At 38.2% G+C, this 15,466-nt stretch overlaps 1 protein-coding gene across 14 annotated transcripts in view; it reads left to right on the top strand.

Annotated features, from left to right (window-relative positions):
* LOC133370395 (lethal(3)malignant brain tumor-like protein 4) overlaps positions 1–15,466 on the top strand; it is an 80,762-nt gene that overhangs the window by 14,071 nt on the left and 51,225 nt on the right. For 13 of the 14 annotated variants that reach the window (XM_061596658.1, XM_061596655.1, XM_061596656.1 and 10 more), the window contains 3 exons: positions 7,386–7,553; positions 10,083–10,236; positions 12,456–12,561. In XM_061596658.1, coding sequence (XP_061452642.1) covers positions 7,437–7,553; positions 10,083–10,236; positions 12,456–12,561 — 377 coding nt within the window. In that variant the 5' untranslated portion in view covers positions 7,386–7,436. Of the gene's footprint in view, positions 1–7,385; positions 7,554–10,082; positions 10,322–12,455; positions 12,562–15,466 lie in introns of those variants that run through there. The other variant, XM_061596659.1, reaches the window with a different exon arrangement.

Below are 15,466 nucleotides of genomic sequence, written 5' to 3'. Positions count from 1 at the left end.
TGCGCAAGTTAGCACCAGCAGTAACAGAAATAGTTCAGCAGTGTATTTTAAATGTTATATTACCATCAAGAATGCCTTTAGTTTTACAAGAGGGTCATGGCTTAGTGGCAGAGAACATGCTTTGCATGCAAAAGTCCCCACATTCAATACCCAGCATCTCCAATTAGGGCTGGGAGAGATCCTTATCTGAAACCTTGTCAGTCAGTACTGAGCCAGATGGACCAATGGTCCAACTTGGTATAAAGCAGCTTTCTATGTTTCCTATACAGGGGATACACAAAGAAATATGATTGAGACCCTTTCTTTAAACATTGTGCATCTTGCAATCTATATTACTTTGCAAAGTATCAGCAGTTACTATCTCTTCTGCTTTAATCTCTGAATGCCAGTCATAGGGTTCACTGTGACAGATTATACACTTAAGAAGCAACTGTGTGTTCTGAGATTCTTAAACTTGAAAAGAGTCACATTGTCCACAGTATGGAAAATACTGATTAAAATTAAATCGTAGCAGACAACAGCAGTGTTGCAAAGGAAGGCTATATTACTCTTGTGTGTGTGTGTGTGTGTGTGTGTGTGAGAGAGAGAGAGAGAGAGATTTAAGAACCAAGAGTTAAATTCAGGATTAAAGTGTTACAAAGAGTCTCATACAATCTCAAAATAACTACCACAATGTTATGAGCACAGGTCAAACAGCCACACACACTGCAAACAAAAAGTATTTGAGCTTTTGTCATTTATAAACCCATTTAAGGATAGGGGGTGGGGGGTGGCAGGGCAATTGAGCCAGCAGAAAGAGCAGGCTGCGGGAGACAGCGAGGGTGGGAACACACACACACATCACCTTCACTCACCTCCATTCTGCTGCTGCCTTCTCCGTCATCCTTGCCCTCTGGCTTTCTCCCTCCGCCGTCCATTTCTCTCTCTCTCTCTCTCCTGACCGTCTGGCTGTCCATTTCCTCCCTTGTGCTTCCTCACACAGAGCACGAAGGAAGAGCAACGGGGAGCAGAAGGCCAGTGTGAGTCACATGTCTGTTGCCCACCAATCACAGGAGCAGAAGACTTCCCCTGCTTCCTCCAAGTAACTGGAAGGGGAGGGGGGAGGGGGAGTGAAACGAAAGAACTCCTGGTTTCTACTGCGCCTGTGTGACGTTATCACCCACAGTAATGTATTTTTTAATCTATTAATTAAAAACAAACCATGCCATTTTTCACTTTAAACCTACTGAAGATGAAGCTCTGTGTTTGGGGCAAGCTCAGGGATTTGATTAGAGATACCTTACAGTCATCTCTGAGTTTTAATGAACGGCAACAGATTATGAGAACTTCTAAGAAAAAAGTCGAAACGGCTTCTTGTTTTTTTCTCTCGCGTTTTTCACTTTTAACCTGTGAATTCTCTGTGGGGGGGTTGCATATCACCAAGAAAACTTTCAGAGTTGTAGAGCAAGCAATTCTGAATCCAACAGTATAAGACTTGTAAGTTTTTGTTTTGAATTGGAACTATACAAAGCACCAGAAAGGTGTGTGTGGTATTTTCATTTAACATGGTAGAACGTGAAAAATCTCTACTGGCTATAGTATACAGCCACTCTCGTGGCTCTATAATCACAGTTACCATTTTCTCCCTCCAGACCCTCAAACCTATTACCTGTTTTTAATTGGTCTTGTAAATTTTTATTTGCAGTCTCAAAATTGATATCAGTGTGTGCACTTAAAATAATTAATTTCACTTAAAGTTTCTTCTTGGTCCATAGTGAGAAGAAAAACATGTGGGACTAAGGTGTACATAGGAAGTATATGAAGCTAGTTTTTACAAAGTCAGACTATTTGTCCATCCATCCTAGTATTATCTAGTCTGTGGTAGCAGCTCCCGAGATTTAGGCAAAAGTCTTTCCTGCCACCTGCTACCTAATCTTTTGACTGGAAGTGCCAGGGATTAAACCTGAGACTTTCTGCATGCAAAGCATATGTTCTGCTGCTGAGTTATGGCCTTTACCTAGGGCATGGTTGCTGGATAGCCTAACAGAAGGAGCAGAAGCCCTTTGGTTGTTGTGCCATGGCCTAGCACAGGACCCTTTGCAGCAGGTGGAGCCTAATACTCTTGACAAATGAGCAAGTTACAGAGCTTAGGTAACAGGAGGTATAGAACAGAAGTACGAAACCAACCAGATAAGTGCAATTGTTCTGAAGTTTGGGACCCAGAGGTTAGAAACCAACACCGGTGCTGGCTTATCTGATTTCAGTATCAAGTCGTAATAAATGAAGTACATATTTTGTGCCACATCGTTGTTATGTGCCTTCAAGTTGATTATGACGTATGGCGACCCTATGAATCAGTGACCTCTAATAGAATCTGTCATGAACCACCCTGTTCAGATCTTGTAAGCTCAGGTCTGTAGCTTCCTTTATGGAATCAATCCATCTCTTGTTTGGCCTTCCTCTTTTTCTACTCCCTTCTGTTTTTCCCAGCATTATTGTCTTTTCTAGTGAATCATGTCTTCTCATGATGTGTCCAAAGTATGATAACCTCAGTTTCATCATTTTAGCTTCTAGTGACAGTTCTGGTTTAATTTTTTCTAACACCCAATTATTTGACTTTTTCGTGGTCCATGGTATGTGCAAAGCTCTCCTCCAACACCACAGTTCAAATGAGTTGATCTTTCTCTTATCTGCTTTTTTAACTGTCCAACTTTCACTTTGTGCCATATAAGAAGATATTATTCCTGTTGTTTAGAAAAGTAGGGCATCTTTAACCCAAGGTGTCTGAATCATTGTCTACATTGCATAAAAGCTAATTCAGGCTTATTATATTCAACAGAAAGCTGCAGTGAATTGTGGCTTTGACTAGTTTTATTAAGATTTATTGTTAAATGTATTACCTAATTTAGTTACTTTCCTGAAAATAGCTATATTTTATTTATTTATTTATTTATTTATTTATTATTTAACTTGTATCCCGCCCTTCCTCCCAGCAGGAGCCCAGGGCGGCAAACAAAGCGCGAAAAACACTTTAAAACATCATAAAAACAGATCTTAAAATACATTAAAACAAAACAGCATTAAAAACATTAAAAAAAACAACTTTAAAAAAGGGTGAAAAACATTAAAAAACATATTAAGCAATTATAACGCAAACACAGACTGGGATAGGTCTCAACCTAAAAGTCTTGTTGAAAGAGGAGAGTCTTCAAAAGGCGCCAAAATGATAGCAGAGATGGTGCCTGCCTAATGGAGGGAATTCCACAGGGTAGGTGCTGCCACACTAAAGGTCCATTTCCTATATTGTGCAGAATGAACCTCCTGATAAGATGGTATCTGCAGGAGGCCCTCACCTGTAGAGTGCAGTGATCAACTGCATATATAAGGGGTAAGATGGTTTTTCAGGTATCCTGGTCCCGAGCTGTATTGGGCTTTGTACACCAAAACTAAAACCTTGAACTTGGACCAGTAGCAAATGGGCAATAATAATATTGTTACTACCACTTAGAAAATTCTTGAAATATAAAGTGGTACACAAGTTCAATTAATAATTACAAAAAAGAAAGTTAAATATAAGTTAAAAATTTAAAAATGCAATTCAAGTATTAAAAATTATTTTAAAAAAATCTGCCCAGGTCTATACTGGCATTTTGCATCATTTTTATCAACTATTAAACTAGTTAACAATTAAAAGATGAATTTGAGTAGTGTGTTCTAACATTTTGGGTATAAAACACAAAATACTATGAAAGAGCAGGAGGGAAGGTAGCCTTATAAACTTAGGGTGCAGTATCATATTTAGGCCAGGCTGAGGGAAGTTGGATGTGGTGGACCCTGGCTGAGCCGACAGGGTCCCGGAGCCAGGAAGCCCAGCCCAGCTGAAGTGGTACCAGTGGAAGCCAGCGGAAGACCCGAAAAAGGGGCATTCTGGGGAGGTGACAGAGGAGTGGCTGCAATGTAAAATCTAAAACTAAAGCTGCAATCCAGTACACTACAATACTCAGAAGTAAGCTCCATTGGGTTCAATGGGACTTACTCCCAGGTAAGCATGTATTGGATTGCAATCAAAGTCCTTAATACAGGCTATAAATAACAAGATTTCATGATGGTTCAAGGAAGCAGCATTTGTTTCTTTAACTATTGGATGTTACAAAGGCAACTGTATGTTCCTTTTAAAATAGAGAATCTAGGCTGCTTTCAGACTAACTATTTTGCAAAAGAGATTCAATCACATACCAGCAAATTTAGGTTTGTGCTATTAAAGTAGATTAAAGAGTTCTGGATTTCTGTGGTAAGGAAACTGCACTAGAAAATGTTGGGTAATCAATTGACAGAAAGTCATATAAACTTAATGCAAACAAATCAAAATGAATGTTTAATAAACAGCAGACATCACATAATCTCCGTGCAAGCTTTGTGCAAACAAATTAGGATGAATGTGTAATAAACAGGTCACCTGGAAGTTACCCTAGAGAAACTTAGCTCAGGATGGGTTGTGCTGCCCTCAGGTTGGGTACTGGCATTGCTAAAGGTCATAATCTTCTTCAGGTGTTATTTGCTATGACTGTTTAATTGTGTGTGTGTAAAAGCATTAATCAAGAGAGTTTCCCTATAGCAGCTTGAATCATATCATGAAGGACTTATTGCCTCTCAAAAGGTTTCTTTTATTAAATTGAATGGCATAAAGTTATGTCAGTGGATAGTTAAAAACAAAAAGGAACCATACAAGTGAAATGGCACTCTGATTTCCACAAGGCAACTTGTGGAACTGAATTGACTGCCAATATTTTCATGCCTAGATTCGTCTAACATAGTTTTCAAGAAAAAAATGGTTAAGAGCTCCTTGCAAAGGTGGTGATTTTTTTTAGACTTATTGTTAAATGTAAGAAGTATTCCCTAATTTATTTTCCTGAAATAGCTATATAATTACTATTACAGTTATGCAACAAGAGTTTTCATTAGATTATATGTTCAGAGGGCCTTTATTCTGCATCATGAAACAGCTATTAGGCCATTAGCAGAGTGGGTGTAAGTAGAAATATAGCTCAAGCTCCTCACACATCACAATTAGGTCCATGAGCTCTAGGATTGAAATTTGTGCAAACTTGCACAAGTTCTTGCTTTGTTCATGCAAGAATATGAAATATAGATCAGAGTATTCAAAGTCCCAAAGCTGAAATATTCTCTCCCCATCCCCATTTAAAGTTGGACTCATACCTGAAAAGAATTCAAGAGTATGGTTTATCATTAGAGGAGCCTACCTTCTGTGTTTTTGTGCAGTCACTTTTGAGTGTGCCGCCTAATTAAAAGGAGATAATGCTCAGAGAAGTGATTCACTCAGACACCTCCACAGCAAGCCTTTCTTGAGGATGGATAATTCTGTTGCATATTTGTGTGGCAAGTGATTCAGTTGCACACAAGGCTGAGAAATGGTGGAATTACCCACACCAGCGATGCTGTATGGAAGACCAGGTCACTGATTTATTTAGAGATGGAGTGAGTGTTCTCGGTAAACAGGTGCTTTGAGTTCACAGAACTCTTGATTTATTTATCATTGCATGGTTTGGGAATTACAGACATGTTATGGTCAAGCAGTTCCCATATCTGGGAGATAGGCCAATTGCCTGTTCTGGATGTGATTGCATTCTCTCTGAAGGAGCAGGTACACATTCGGGGTACTTGTAGATCCAGCTTTGGGTAGGAATACCTTAGGAACATCGGAAGCTGCCTTATCACAAGTCAGACCATTGGTCATAAAGCTGAGTAACGTCTACATTGACTGGCAATGGCTCTCAAGAGTTTCAGATTGAGCTGTCTCCCAGCTTGATCTGGAGATGCCAGGGATTGAACCTGGGACCTTGTGCATGCAAGCCAGATGTTTTAGCATTGAGCTATGTACCAGCTTTGGCTAGTGCATCAGCTGCAACCATTTCTGGATTGGGATAGCTTGGCTATAGGGGTTCAAGAATGTATAACCTCAATTATAGGCTGTTGTAATGCTCTCTGTGTAGGGCTACAATCGGGACAGTTTCAGAAGCTGCAGGTTGTGCTGTTTTTGGATGCTGGCAACTTCAACCTATAACATCTGTATTGAGGGTACTGCACTGGCTGTCAGTATGCTACAAAGCTGTCTTCAAAATCTTACTATTAGTATATACAGCTCTAAGCAACATAGGGCTATTATACTTAATATTGCCTGATTCCTTATACCCCAACCCAATCTTTGCAGTCTGCCACTGAGGCAGCTTGAATGGTGCCTCCCAGTGTCAGACTGTCCACAACAAGAGATTCTGCATTTAGTATGGTGGCACCAGGCTTATGGAACTCTCTACCTAATGAAAGCAAGTTGGCATTGTCTGTAATGAACTTCAGGTACCAACTTAAGACTTGGTTATTTCATCAAGCGTTCTTATGAAAATGATTTAGTTTTGTAACCCATTTCTGATCTATTTTTGTATTTCTGTTTCTTTGATGTATTCTGCTTGATTTTATTTGCCATATTTTGGTTTTAATTGAGATTCTGTATGCTGCGTAGATATATATTTTATATGTTTGAGGTATTGAAATGAAACAACAACAATAAATAGAGATATAAGGATCTGCCTTATACTGAGTAAGACCAGCTGTTCGTCCAGCATTGTCACTGACTGACAGCAGTTTTCTTAGACTGGAAAAGAACACTACCTATTACTTTAGAGTAATAGGCAGTGTTCTTTTCCAGGCCTGCTACATGAGAGCCTTTTAAGTAGAACTCTGGGAGGGACCATAGCACAGTGATAGAGTACATGCCTTGTCAAAGGCTCCAGGTACAATCCCTTAGTCTCCACGTAGAAGAATCATGTAGCAGGTGATATGATAGACTTCTGCCTAGGACTCTAGAATAATGCAGCTCATGACACAAAATAATACTGGGCTTGATGAACAAATAGTTTGACATAGTATAAGGTAGCTTCCTATGTTCTTATGCTTCCTATGAGAATGCCAAGGGCTTTCTCTGTACAAAGCCTGTGATTTATCTTAAAGTCATGGTTTCTCCCTAAAAGTTTAAATGAAGAGACCTCCCACAATAATGTGAAAACTGTGCAAATATGCAGACAGGCAGCACGCAGTTCTGTTTAAATATATGTTAAAGTCTTTTGTTTTTAAGATGTTTTAAAGTTTTTGTTTGCCACTCTGGGCTCCTTTTGGGAGGAAGGGCAGGATATGAATTTAATAAATAATGCAGTTAAGTCACAAAACACTGTTTAGCACCCATTGCTTCAATGTGAAGATGCACCTTGTTGGAGTTGACAATTTTTCATCTTTGAAAGCCCCCTCCCCCAAAAGCATAACCATCACTCTTAAATGGTTCATGAAATGTACACTGCTGGCATGTTGATTCTGTGCCTTTTTGTTTTGTTTTCAAGCCTAGTTTTGTTTCTTAAAATTTAAAAATAAATCAAAGGCTAAGCTGAAAGATGGAACAGAATATCTCGGAGAAAAAACCAGCCATCGCCCAGACTGCAGACTTCGATGTAATGGGTGCCTTAGACTGGAAAGACGGCATTGCCACCTTGCCGGGTAGCAACATACAAGTAAGGAAAAAAAAGGGATAGGGTAAGCAAAGGCCCTAACTTAGTAACAGTTGCCAAATGTTCTTTTGTCAGGGTAGAGAAAAGACTTGTGAAATGTATTGTCCTCTGACATGAATTGCAGCCGTGGTGACACAAGCAAACTGAGGTGCTGTCACCAAAAAAGTGAAATTTTGCTGAGATTTATGGATGCCTGCCGATTTAGCTATTTGTTATTTCCTGCTGTGCAGTGAATCTGGAGTTTCTGGAAACAAAATGTCAGCTAAGAAGTGTGACTGACTTGTTATGCACCAAAACAGAGAACTAGTTTCACTATTTTGAGCCACACGAGTACACTTGCTAAGGAGGGACACCCAGTTATAACTAATTTGTGAGGCAGAGGAAAGCTCTATTCTGCAGGCTTGACTCGTCAGTTAGCTCTCCAGTATTAGATAGTGGAATAATAAATGCGTCCGCCTGTCACAGAGAAAAGAACTGTGCTACCTGGTCCTTTGGACCTGGTGGCACCCAAGCCCCCACCAACAGGTTTCCTTGTGCATCTATGCATTATAAGAAAACTTGTAACCCAGGAGGGTTGCTGGCAGCCAAGAGGAATAACAGAAGTATATGATGACAATAGGAAGGAGAGCAGAAGAAACTGTGGCTGGGTGTGCTGACCAGAGAGGCTGGTCTTGAAGATTGATGTTGCTTGTGGGCCATCTGTTGAGGAACAGGGCCTTAGCTCCACCTTTGGGGATGAAAGAAGAGCTCAGCTCTGCAGTTAATCTGCATTTAATTTGACATGGTTCTCAGCAAAGATGGTTTGTTGGAATGCTGCTTCTTATACCCAGACTGTTTCCATTATGGACTTATCTGCATCCCACCTGTATGTTGTGATCTCACCCATGATATTTATTAAAATGTACTAAGTGTGTTTTTAAAATCTCAATGGGCTATACGCTATTGAAGGATTTAATATGATACATGGCTCTAAGGGATCAGATCCTGTGAAGTAATAACCAGGTTACATCATACGGGGAATGCATTTTCTTTATCCCTGATCTTTCCTTCTCTTTCCCTCTTGGATTCAAGAGTGAGTTTATAGTCCAGGGGTGTGATTTTAAAGTTGTTTTGAATTCTAGCACCTCTTTTCAGAAATTAATAGTGTATGACACTGCAATACAACAATAATGCCTGATCAAGTGTCACTTTTGGTATGACTTTAAAAGAGACAATTTACATGGTAATACATTAATAAAACAATCAGTATTTCTTCATCAGTATGAATAGTATGTGATATCTGCTTGCCTTTAATGATACATAATATCTGTAGTGAGGTTCACATTGTAACCCACCTTGTGTGTTTCTAAACAACACTTCTATTAATAATCTATTCTTTTTTTGTGACAGTTTATAATTATTCATCAACCTGTTTGCTAGCTTGCATTTTTTTCTTAGAGAAGTCAAAACAATGCTCTGTTGTCCTGGGATTTATAATGATGAATCCATTTTATTACAAAACAAGTGATAAAAAGGTTTATTTATAAAGTGCTTAAGGATGCTTAACAAATCTTCACTTGCTTTCCAAGGAACTTGGATTCCTACAATCTTGTTTGCATGTTTGAAATATTGTTCTGCCTCCATAATTGGTGAATGTCTCAGTTCCTCAAGATGCAGGTTTCTGTTACTGAAACAGGTGTACTGTGAGCAGCATCCAATCAAAAAGAAGCCCTTTTGAGTCCCGGTGATTTCAGTTGGACAGTTTGGCACATGCTTAAATATCTTACATTGACTTCAGAGGGACTGAGGGTGATATTCAGCTAAGTCAATTGAGCTTCAGTCCATTGATTTCAATGAGTATGTCTACCATTAGATATCATCCCTGGTGTTTACCGTTGACTGGATTATACCCTGTCTGGTGACTTGTGGCAGATACTGGTTAAGTGTTATAAGTGTGAAGAAATACACAATGGGAGATACAGCAGAAATGTCTATTAGTACCCATGTACCTTGCTTTTCTCAGAAGTAAAAGAATGTACAGGTCATCACTGCATATACTCTTTAGGAGGATGGTGCTCTAGAACTGTAGGAAAGTATTAGTATAACAGTGCCAGCTTGACCTGCTGATACACCTTTCTAAGGCACCAGATACTGATAATCATGGTTTTCTCTTTTTAGATGTTGGTTTCCAGCACATGGCATTATGAAGGAGTGCTTGCTCTCACTCAAATAACACTATAGTTTTGAAGATCATGGACTATGTGTATAATGTATATTTATATAAGTTTCATATGTCTGATTCATGTTATACAAATGATGGCTTTCTGTATATACACTGAAGTAAACGAATACCCATGGGTAATCTCTGTCTGTTCTTTACTAGCAATGCCCTAGCAATTGTTATCAACACAGTATTTAATGCATGTTTCTTCGCCAATAGTGCCTTTTTACTCCAATCGACTTTGATTTGATGTTAAATCTCATATACTATCACCTTTCCTTCCAAAATCTCTGTGGTTACATGTTAACTCCATTCACTTTTCCCTCTTGCAGTTTCGTTTAACTGAGTTTGGGACATTGGAAATCATTACTGAAGTTGAAGCAAAGGCTACAAAAGCTTTCTCCACATCCTCAATAAATACCAGTTCAGCCCTTAACTTATCTACTTCTTCTGTGTCCAACACCGTAACTGCCTGTGACTCTGAAGGTGAGCCTTAGACTAGGAGTAGAATACATAATGGAACAAGTGCATGAGGCTGACTTAAAAAAAAAACTTCAGTGATATGTGGAAGGTAAGAGTTTTGCAGTAGGTTTCTATATGACAAAACATTTAGACTGGTTATATATATATTTAAAAATTAGTCAATAGAATAAATTCTTACTATTTTTGCTAGTAGTTACTCATTTAGCGTTATTAACAGTCATATATATGTCCTTAGGAACTGCAATAATAAAATGGTAGGACTACTTTGAGCTTTGAAACACTGTGGTTCAGCCATCAGGACTACTATTGGGGAAAGGCTGTACTCAATGGTGGAGCCTCTGTCTTGCATGCAGAAGGTCCCAAGTTCAATCCTGGCAGGGAACCTTTGTCAGTCAGTGTAAGCAATACCGAGCTAGATGGACCAATGGTTTGGCTCTGTATAAGACGGCCTCTTGTGTTCTCCCAGACAGAAGGAAACCCTGGAATGCACAATTTTATTTATGATGTCAGTCTCTTGCCTGATATCTTGTGCCAGAGGGAATCTTAAGGACAAAACATTGTTTCTGGAACAGGCTTGCTGGGCTAAGATATTTTATGTAATTAAGGAATGCATTAACATCAACTTATATTAGCAATCCTGAATTTTTCAGTAGAAAATAGGAGAATATGAGCTGGCAACTTTCTGATATTCTGGTGGTTAGATGTGGTTTCTTATGGCTAGTTCTTGCTACTTTTACATTTGCAAGATATTGTTAGGGCCATTTAACGCAAGTAAACATACATGGGAATGAGCACACTGTTTGAAAACATTTAATTTTATCTAAGTTACCAGGAGTTGATGGGGCAGAGCCACTGACATTGGCATCACTGCCGCTTACTCCTGCTGGTATACCTGTGTAGATTCAACCTTGCTGCCACTCTGCCCCCTCATTGTCCAGGTAAGCTGCAGCCATACCCATGACTGCCTTACTTTCCTGGCCACTCATGAAACCTATATTCCTCCCATCAGAGTTAACCTGCTGCTATTTGGAGATATTCAATGAGCTGCCAAATTTCAGGATATTACAAGAGTTTATGAACAAGTATGAACTCATGCTGTATGATTACTAACCATGTAATGTTCCACATTTCTCCCTAAGCATAGTTGAGTATTATCTTAGCTGGATACAATTTTCTATTTTGTCCACACATTGTTGCTGAAGATTTTTGATCCAGGCGATTGAATCCAGTTAAGGTACACATTAAAACATGCTTAGCTGTAGGCATAGTTTATTTATAAAGCCATTGTTGTTTGCATATATTTACCATGTGTACACCATATTAAGATTTAAAAACAGAAGCATATTTATTTATTTATTAAATTTATAGCCTGTCCTGCCTCCCAGAAGGAGCCTGTTAGAAAACACTGATGTTCATATAGACAGTATATTGTATGTATACTGTATTTATCATATAAGATCAATATCAGTCTTTATTGTTTAAATAATTAGGTTATTACAAGACTTCATCATCATTATCAATGGATAAAATAAAAATTAAATAAAGTTGTACACAAAGTAAAAACAACAGGGTGCATATAACTAGTCTATATATTCAAAAGCCATTTCAATACACATAGACATAATGGCATTTATGGCCTTGAATTTTGGTTTCTTTTCAGCTATAACAAATCTCGCGTAAGTTTCTCTCAGGCAGAAAATACATTATTTTAATTATGTCATCATATTTCAAAAACTTTCTTTTCTTGAATGTGGCCTTAATGGATATGTGTATAGTACCATACCTTTTTTGTCACAATTCATATTATTAGTCTATGGTGTTGTGGATTCTTTTGGCTGTTCTTGTACAACTATAGTTTCCTCTTCTGGAATTCGTCAATATAGATGAAGTTTTGGATTTGTCATTTGTCAGGAGGAAGGATATAAATTCACTGAATCATAAATAATAATAATTTAATGGAGCAGGTGCCTATACATTTAACAAAATTCCAAGCACTATTCTTCTCATCTCTAAAGTTCACCCACAATAAAAATACCCACAGAGGCTTGTGGCTCTGGCATTTTTTAAATACCTGGTCCTTGGTGTTCAGTTCCCTTGCAGGAGGTCATGAAATCCTATTAATGAGAGACTGTAAAAAGTGTTGCGAGTACTCCCTAAAAGGTGTTACAAGTCCAAAGTATTTTTATTTTTAATTAATCATTGCCAATCATCCCTTTTTGCAGGGGGCAAAGGCAACATTCCTAGATCAGAACTCCAAACTTCTGAAAGTAACAGACACACTGAGGAAATGGACTGCTTTGAGAATTCCCACCAGGAACATAAAGACAGGTAACATCTTTGGTCTCCTCCTTTGTTTCATTATTTTTCAAATGCCATATCACAAATATGCTTATGGGGCACAAGTGGAATCTGTATACATTTATCTTTATTAAAAGGGCAAGTATCATGGCTCAGACTATTTCCAGTGTGTGTCAGTTTCACTCATGCTTATTCATAAGTCTCTTCTGTCCTATATCAGCATTAATCTGTGAATTATTTTTAAAAAAAATATATATGAAATTTTGTATTTAGATGATATTCAAATACTTACTTTTAATCACAGAATACATGAGTACATATTTTATCTCAAAGTACATATTTCTAAATATATTCTATTCTAAAATACACATTTTCATGTATTGTGGTACTTTTTTTGAGCCAAGAGATGTATTGCAAAATTTTGAGAAGTACAAAATCTGAAGGTTAATCTTGTTTCATTCCATTTATTAGTCCAGGAAGTGTGAATTAGGTCAGTTTTCGTAAAAATGTGGAGCAAGCAAAATTCTTCCCCATCTCTAAGATCAGTACAGGTGGTGTAGCCCACACTGTGCTGGAAAGGATAAATTTAAAATAGATAAGAGGTTTCCGGGTTCAGAATCTCAGTCTCTGACCTCTCCACAAAATTATTGCTGGGAGATCATGAGTGAAAGTTGGCCTCCAGATCTGATGTCCATATTTTGAAAAGAATGTTGGAAAACTGGAAAGAGGGTAAGAAAAGAAGATAAGGAAATTATTCAGTGGTATGTCTTTAGCTGAGAGACTTCTGTTCTCTCCATCTAATAAAACAAAAAGCCCAAGAGATTGCTTGGTAATGGTACGTGCATGATGTCTGTGCTGATTGCACTTAAAATTGCTAGGTGTTGTAGAAAATGTAGAGGTAATACAGGCCATATCCTCAAGCTATGATCTAAAGGTAAAGACACAACATGTTAGGGAAGAAAGCCAGGGTGAATAAAAACAAGCCAATGGAAGAGTTTGTTTCTCCTTCCATCCCAGGCAGAGTAGGTAACTGCTACTGGAGCCTAAAAGAGGTAGGAATCATTTAGTACTTCAGACAGATGGGCTGATGGAAATGGCTTTGCTTCCTCTACACTTCCTAAACTGCAGAATGGCTAGCTGCTGATAGAGTAACTAAATAGTAAGGCTGCAGTCTTATATACCTGGGACCTGGGAGTAAATACCATTGAACTCAGTGGGGCTTACTTCTGAGTAGATGTGTATAGAATTACACTATAAATAATCTTCTGAAGCAATAGTAGGAATTGGGGCAGAGGCTGGGCTCGTGTTTTGCTATGGCACTGGCCAAGACAGATTGAGAGAGGTAGTGATTTTTTCCATCAGTTAACATTCTTCAAAACGCAGTTGGTTTTTTAATCTAAACAATATCCTTTGCTAAATTTAAAAAGATCAGATCATCATTCAAAGCATTTCTTTCAGTGTGGCTGAAAATTAATTCTCCATCCTTTCTCCCTCTGATCATCTGAATGCACTGTGCACCCTTCCCATCTAGCTTCATACCACATGATGTAGTGGTTAGAGTGTTTTCTTAAGACCTGGGAGACCAGGGATCAAATCCCAACTCAGCCATGAAGCTTGCTGTGTGACCTTGGGCCAGTCAGCCTAATCTACCTCACAGGATTCCTGTGAGGATAAAATGGAGAGGGAGGAGAACCACGTATGCCACCTTGAGCTCCTTGGAGGAAAGGTGGGATATAAGCAAATGTAATAAATAAATAATGTAATATTTGTTTATAATGTAATAAATAAATAACTAATTTGTCTCAATTTCAAATATTTTGGATTGTTTTAAACAGATGGCTTACTATACAAAAAAGTTTCATTAATTTAGTATCTTCTAACTATACATTATATGTATTACCACCTCAAATGATTCTTACCACACCTTTTATACACCAGTTTGCATTTTAAGTTCATGCTGAACATTGAAGTAGCCCATAAAAGTTAATAGAAAGATAACAAACCTTTCACTCAAATGAGGAGGGCATATTCCTATTCACCTCACAAGACTCTTCCCCTGCCTAAGCAGAAAAATTAATACATTTTCAGTTTCCTTATAAAAACATCCACTTGCCCCCTGGTAACTGCTCCCGGGAGCTGATAGTGGAACTCCTAGGTGACAACATTAAACAAGTAACACTTTCTGTGGCTAATTTTGCGCTGGCTGCCAAGAAGTTGCAAGCGAGTCACATCAAGACCCACAATATCCTGTGATTTCCCTCTAACTCCGGCCTATTTTAGTCTATTTGATGTTTTAACCCACTTTTATTGTAAAACTTTTTTTGTACTTTGCAAAGGCCTATGGCTATACGCAATGAAGCTTTGTTGTTGTTGTTGTTGAGTTTGTTGAGTTTATTGTTTATAGCCAAAGGCTATTACAAAAGAAGTATTGTTGTTCCTTATAAAAACAAAAACAAAATGAAAACTGTCATCAAGCAGGATGTAACAGGAAAATATTAGAATAGTAGGTTGTATGTCTAAAGCATAAGAAAGCCACACTGCAGAATAAAAAACCATGTACAAGAGTCTTTCTGAAGGGGAACCAAGTGACTCACATTGAATGAATATGCAAGCACTGTTTCTACTTTGCTTTCAGATCTTTCTTTGATACGAAGTATTCTGTCCTAATATGATTGAAGCTTTAGCATCAAGAAAATCTGCATGGCTATGCAGTTGACCTGTACTTCAAGAGAGGTCATTTTCAGACATGGTTTTGATGTCTTTAACGTTAGTTAATTGCCAATTAAAGAGCCAATTAGTAATAGCTATCTAAAGCTGCAGTTCTGAACATACTAGGAAGTAAGCTTCATTGGATACAGTTAGACTTATATCCGAGTATGCATGCATAGGATTGTATTGTAAGTCACAGTGATGCAAGGGCGCTTCCAATACTGTT

Source organism: Rhineura floridana, chromosome 15 (genome assembly GCF_030035675.1).
Source record: "Rhineura floridana isolate rRhiFlo1 chromosome 15, rRhiFlo1.hap2, whole genome shotgun sequence".
NCBI classification, from domain to species: Eukaryota; Metazoa; Chordata; class Lepidosauria; order Squamata; family Rhineuridae; genus Rhineura; species Rhineura floridana.
This window is presented reverse-complemented; position numbering and strand designations above follow the sequence as displayed.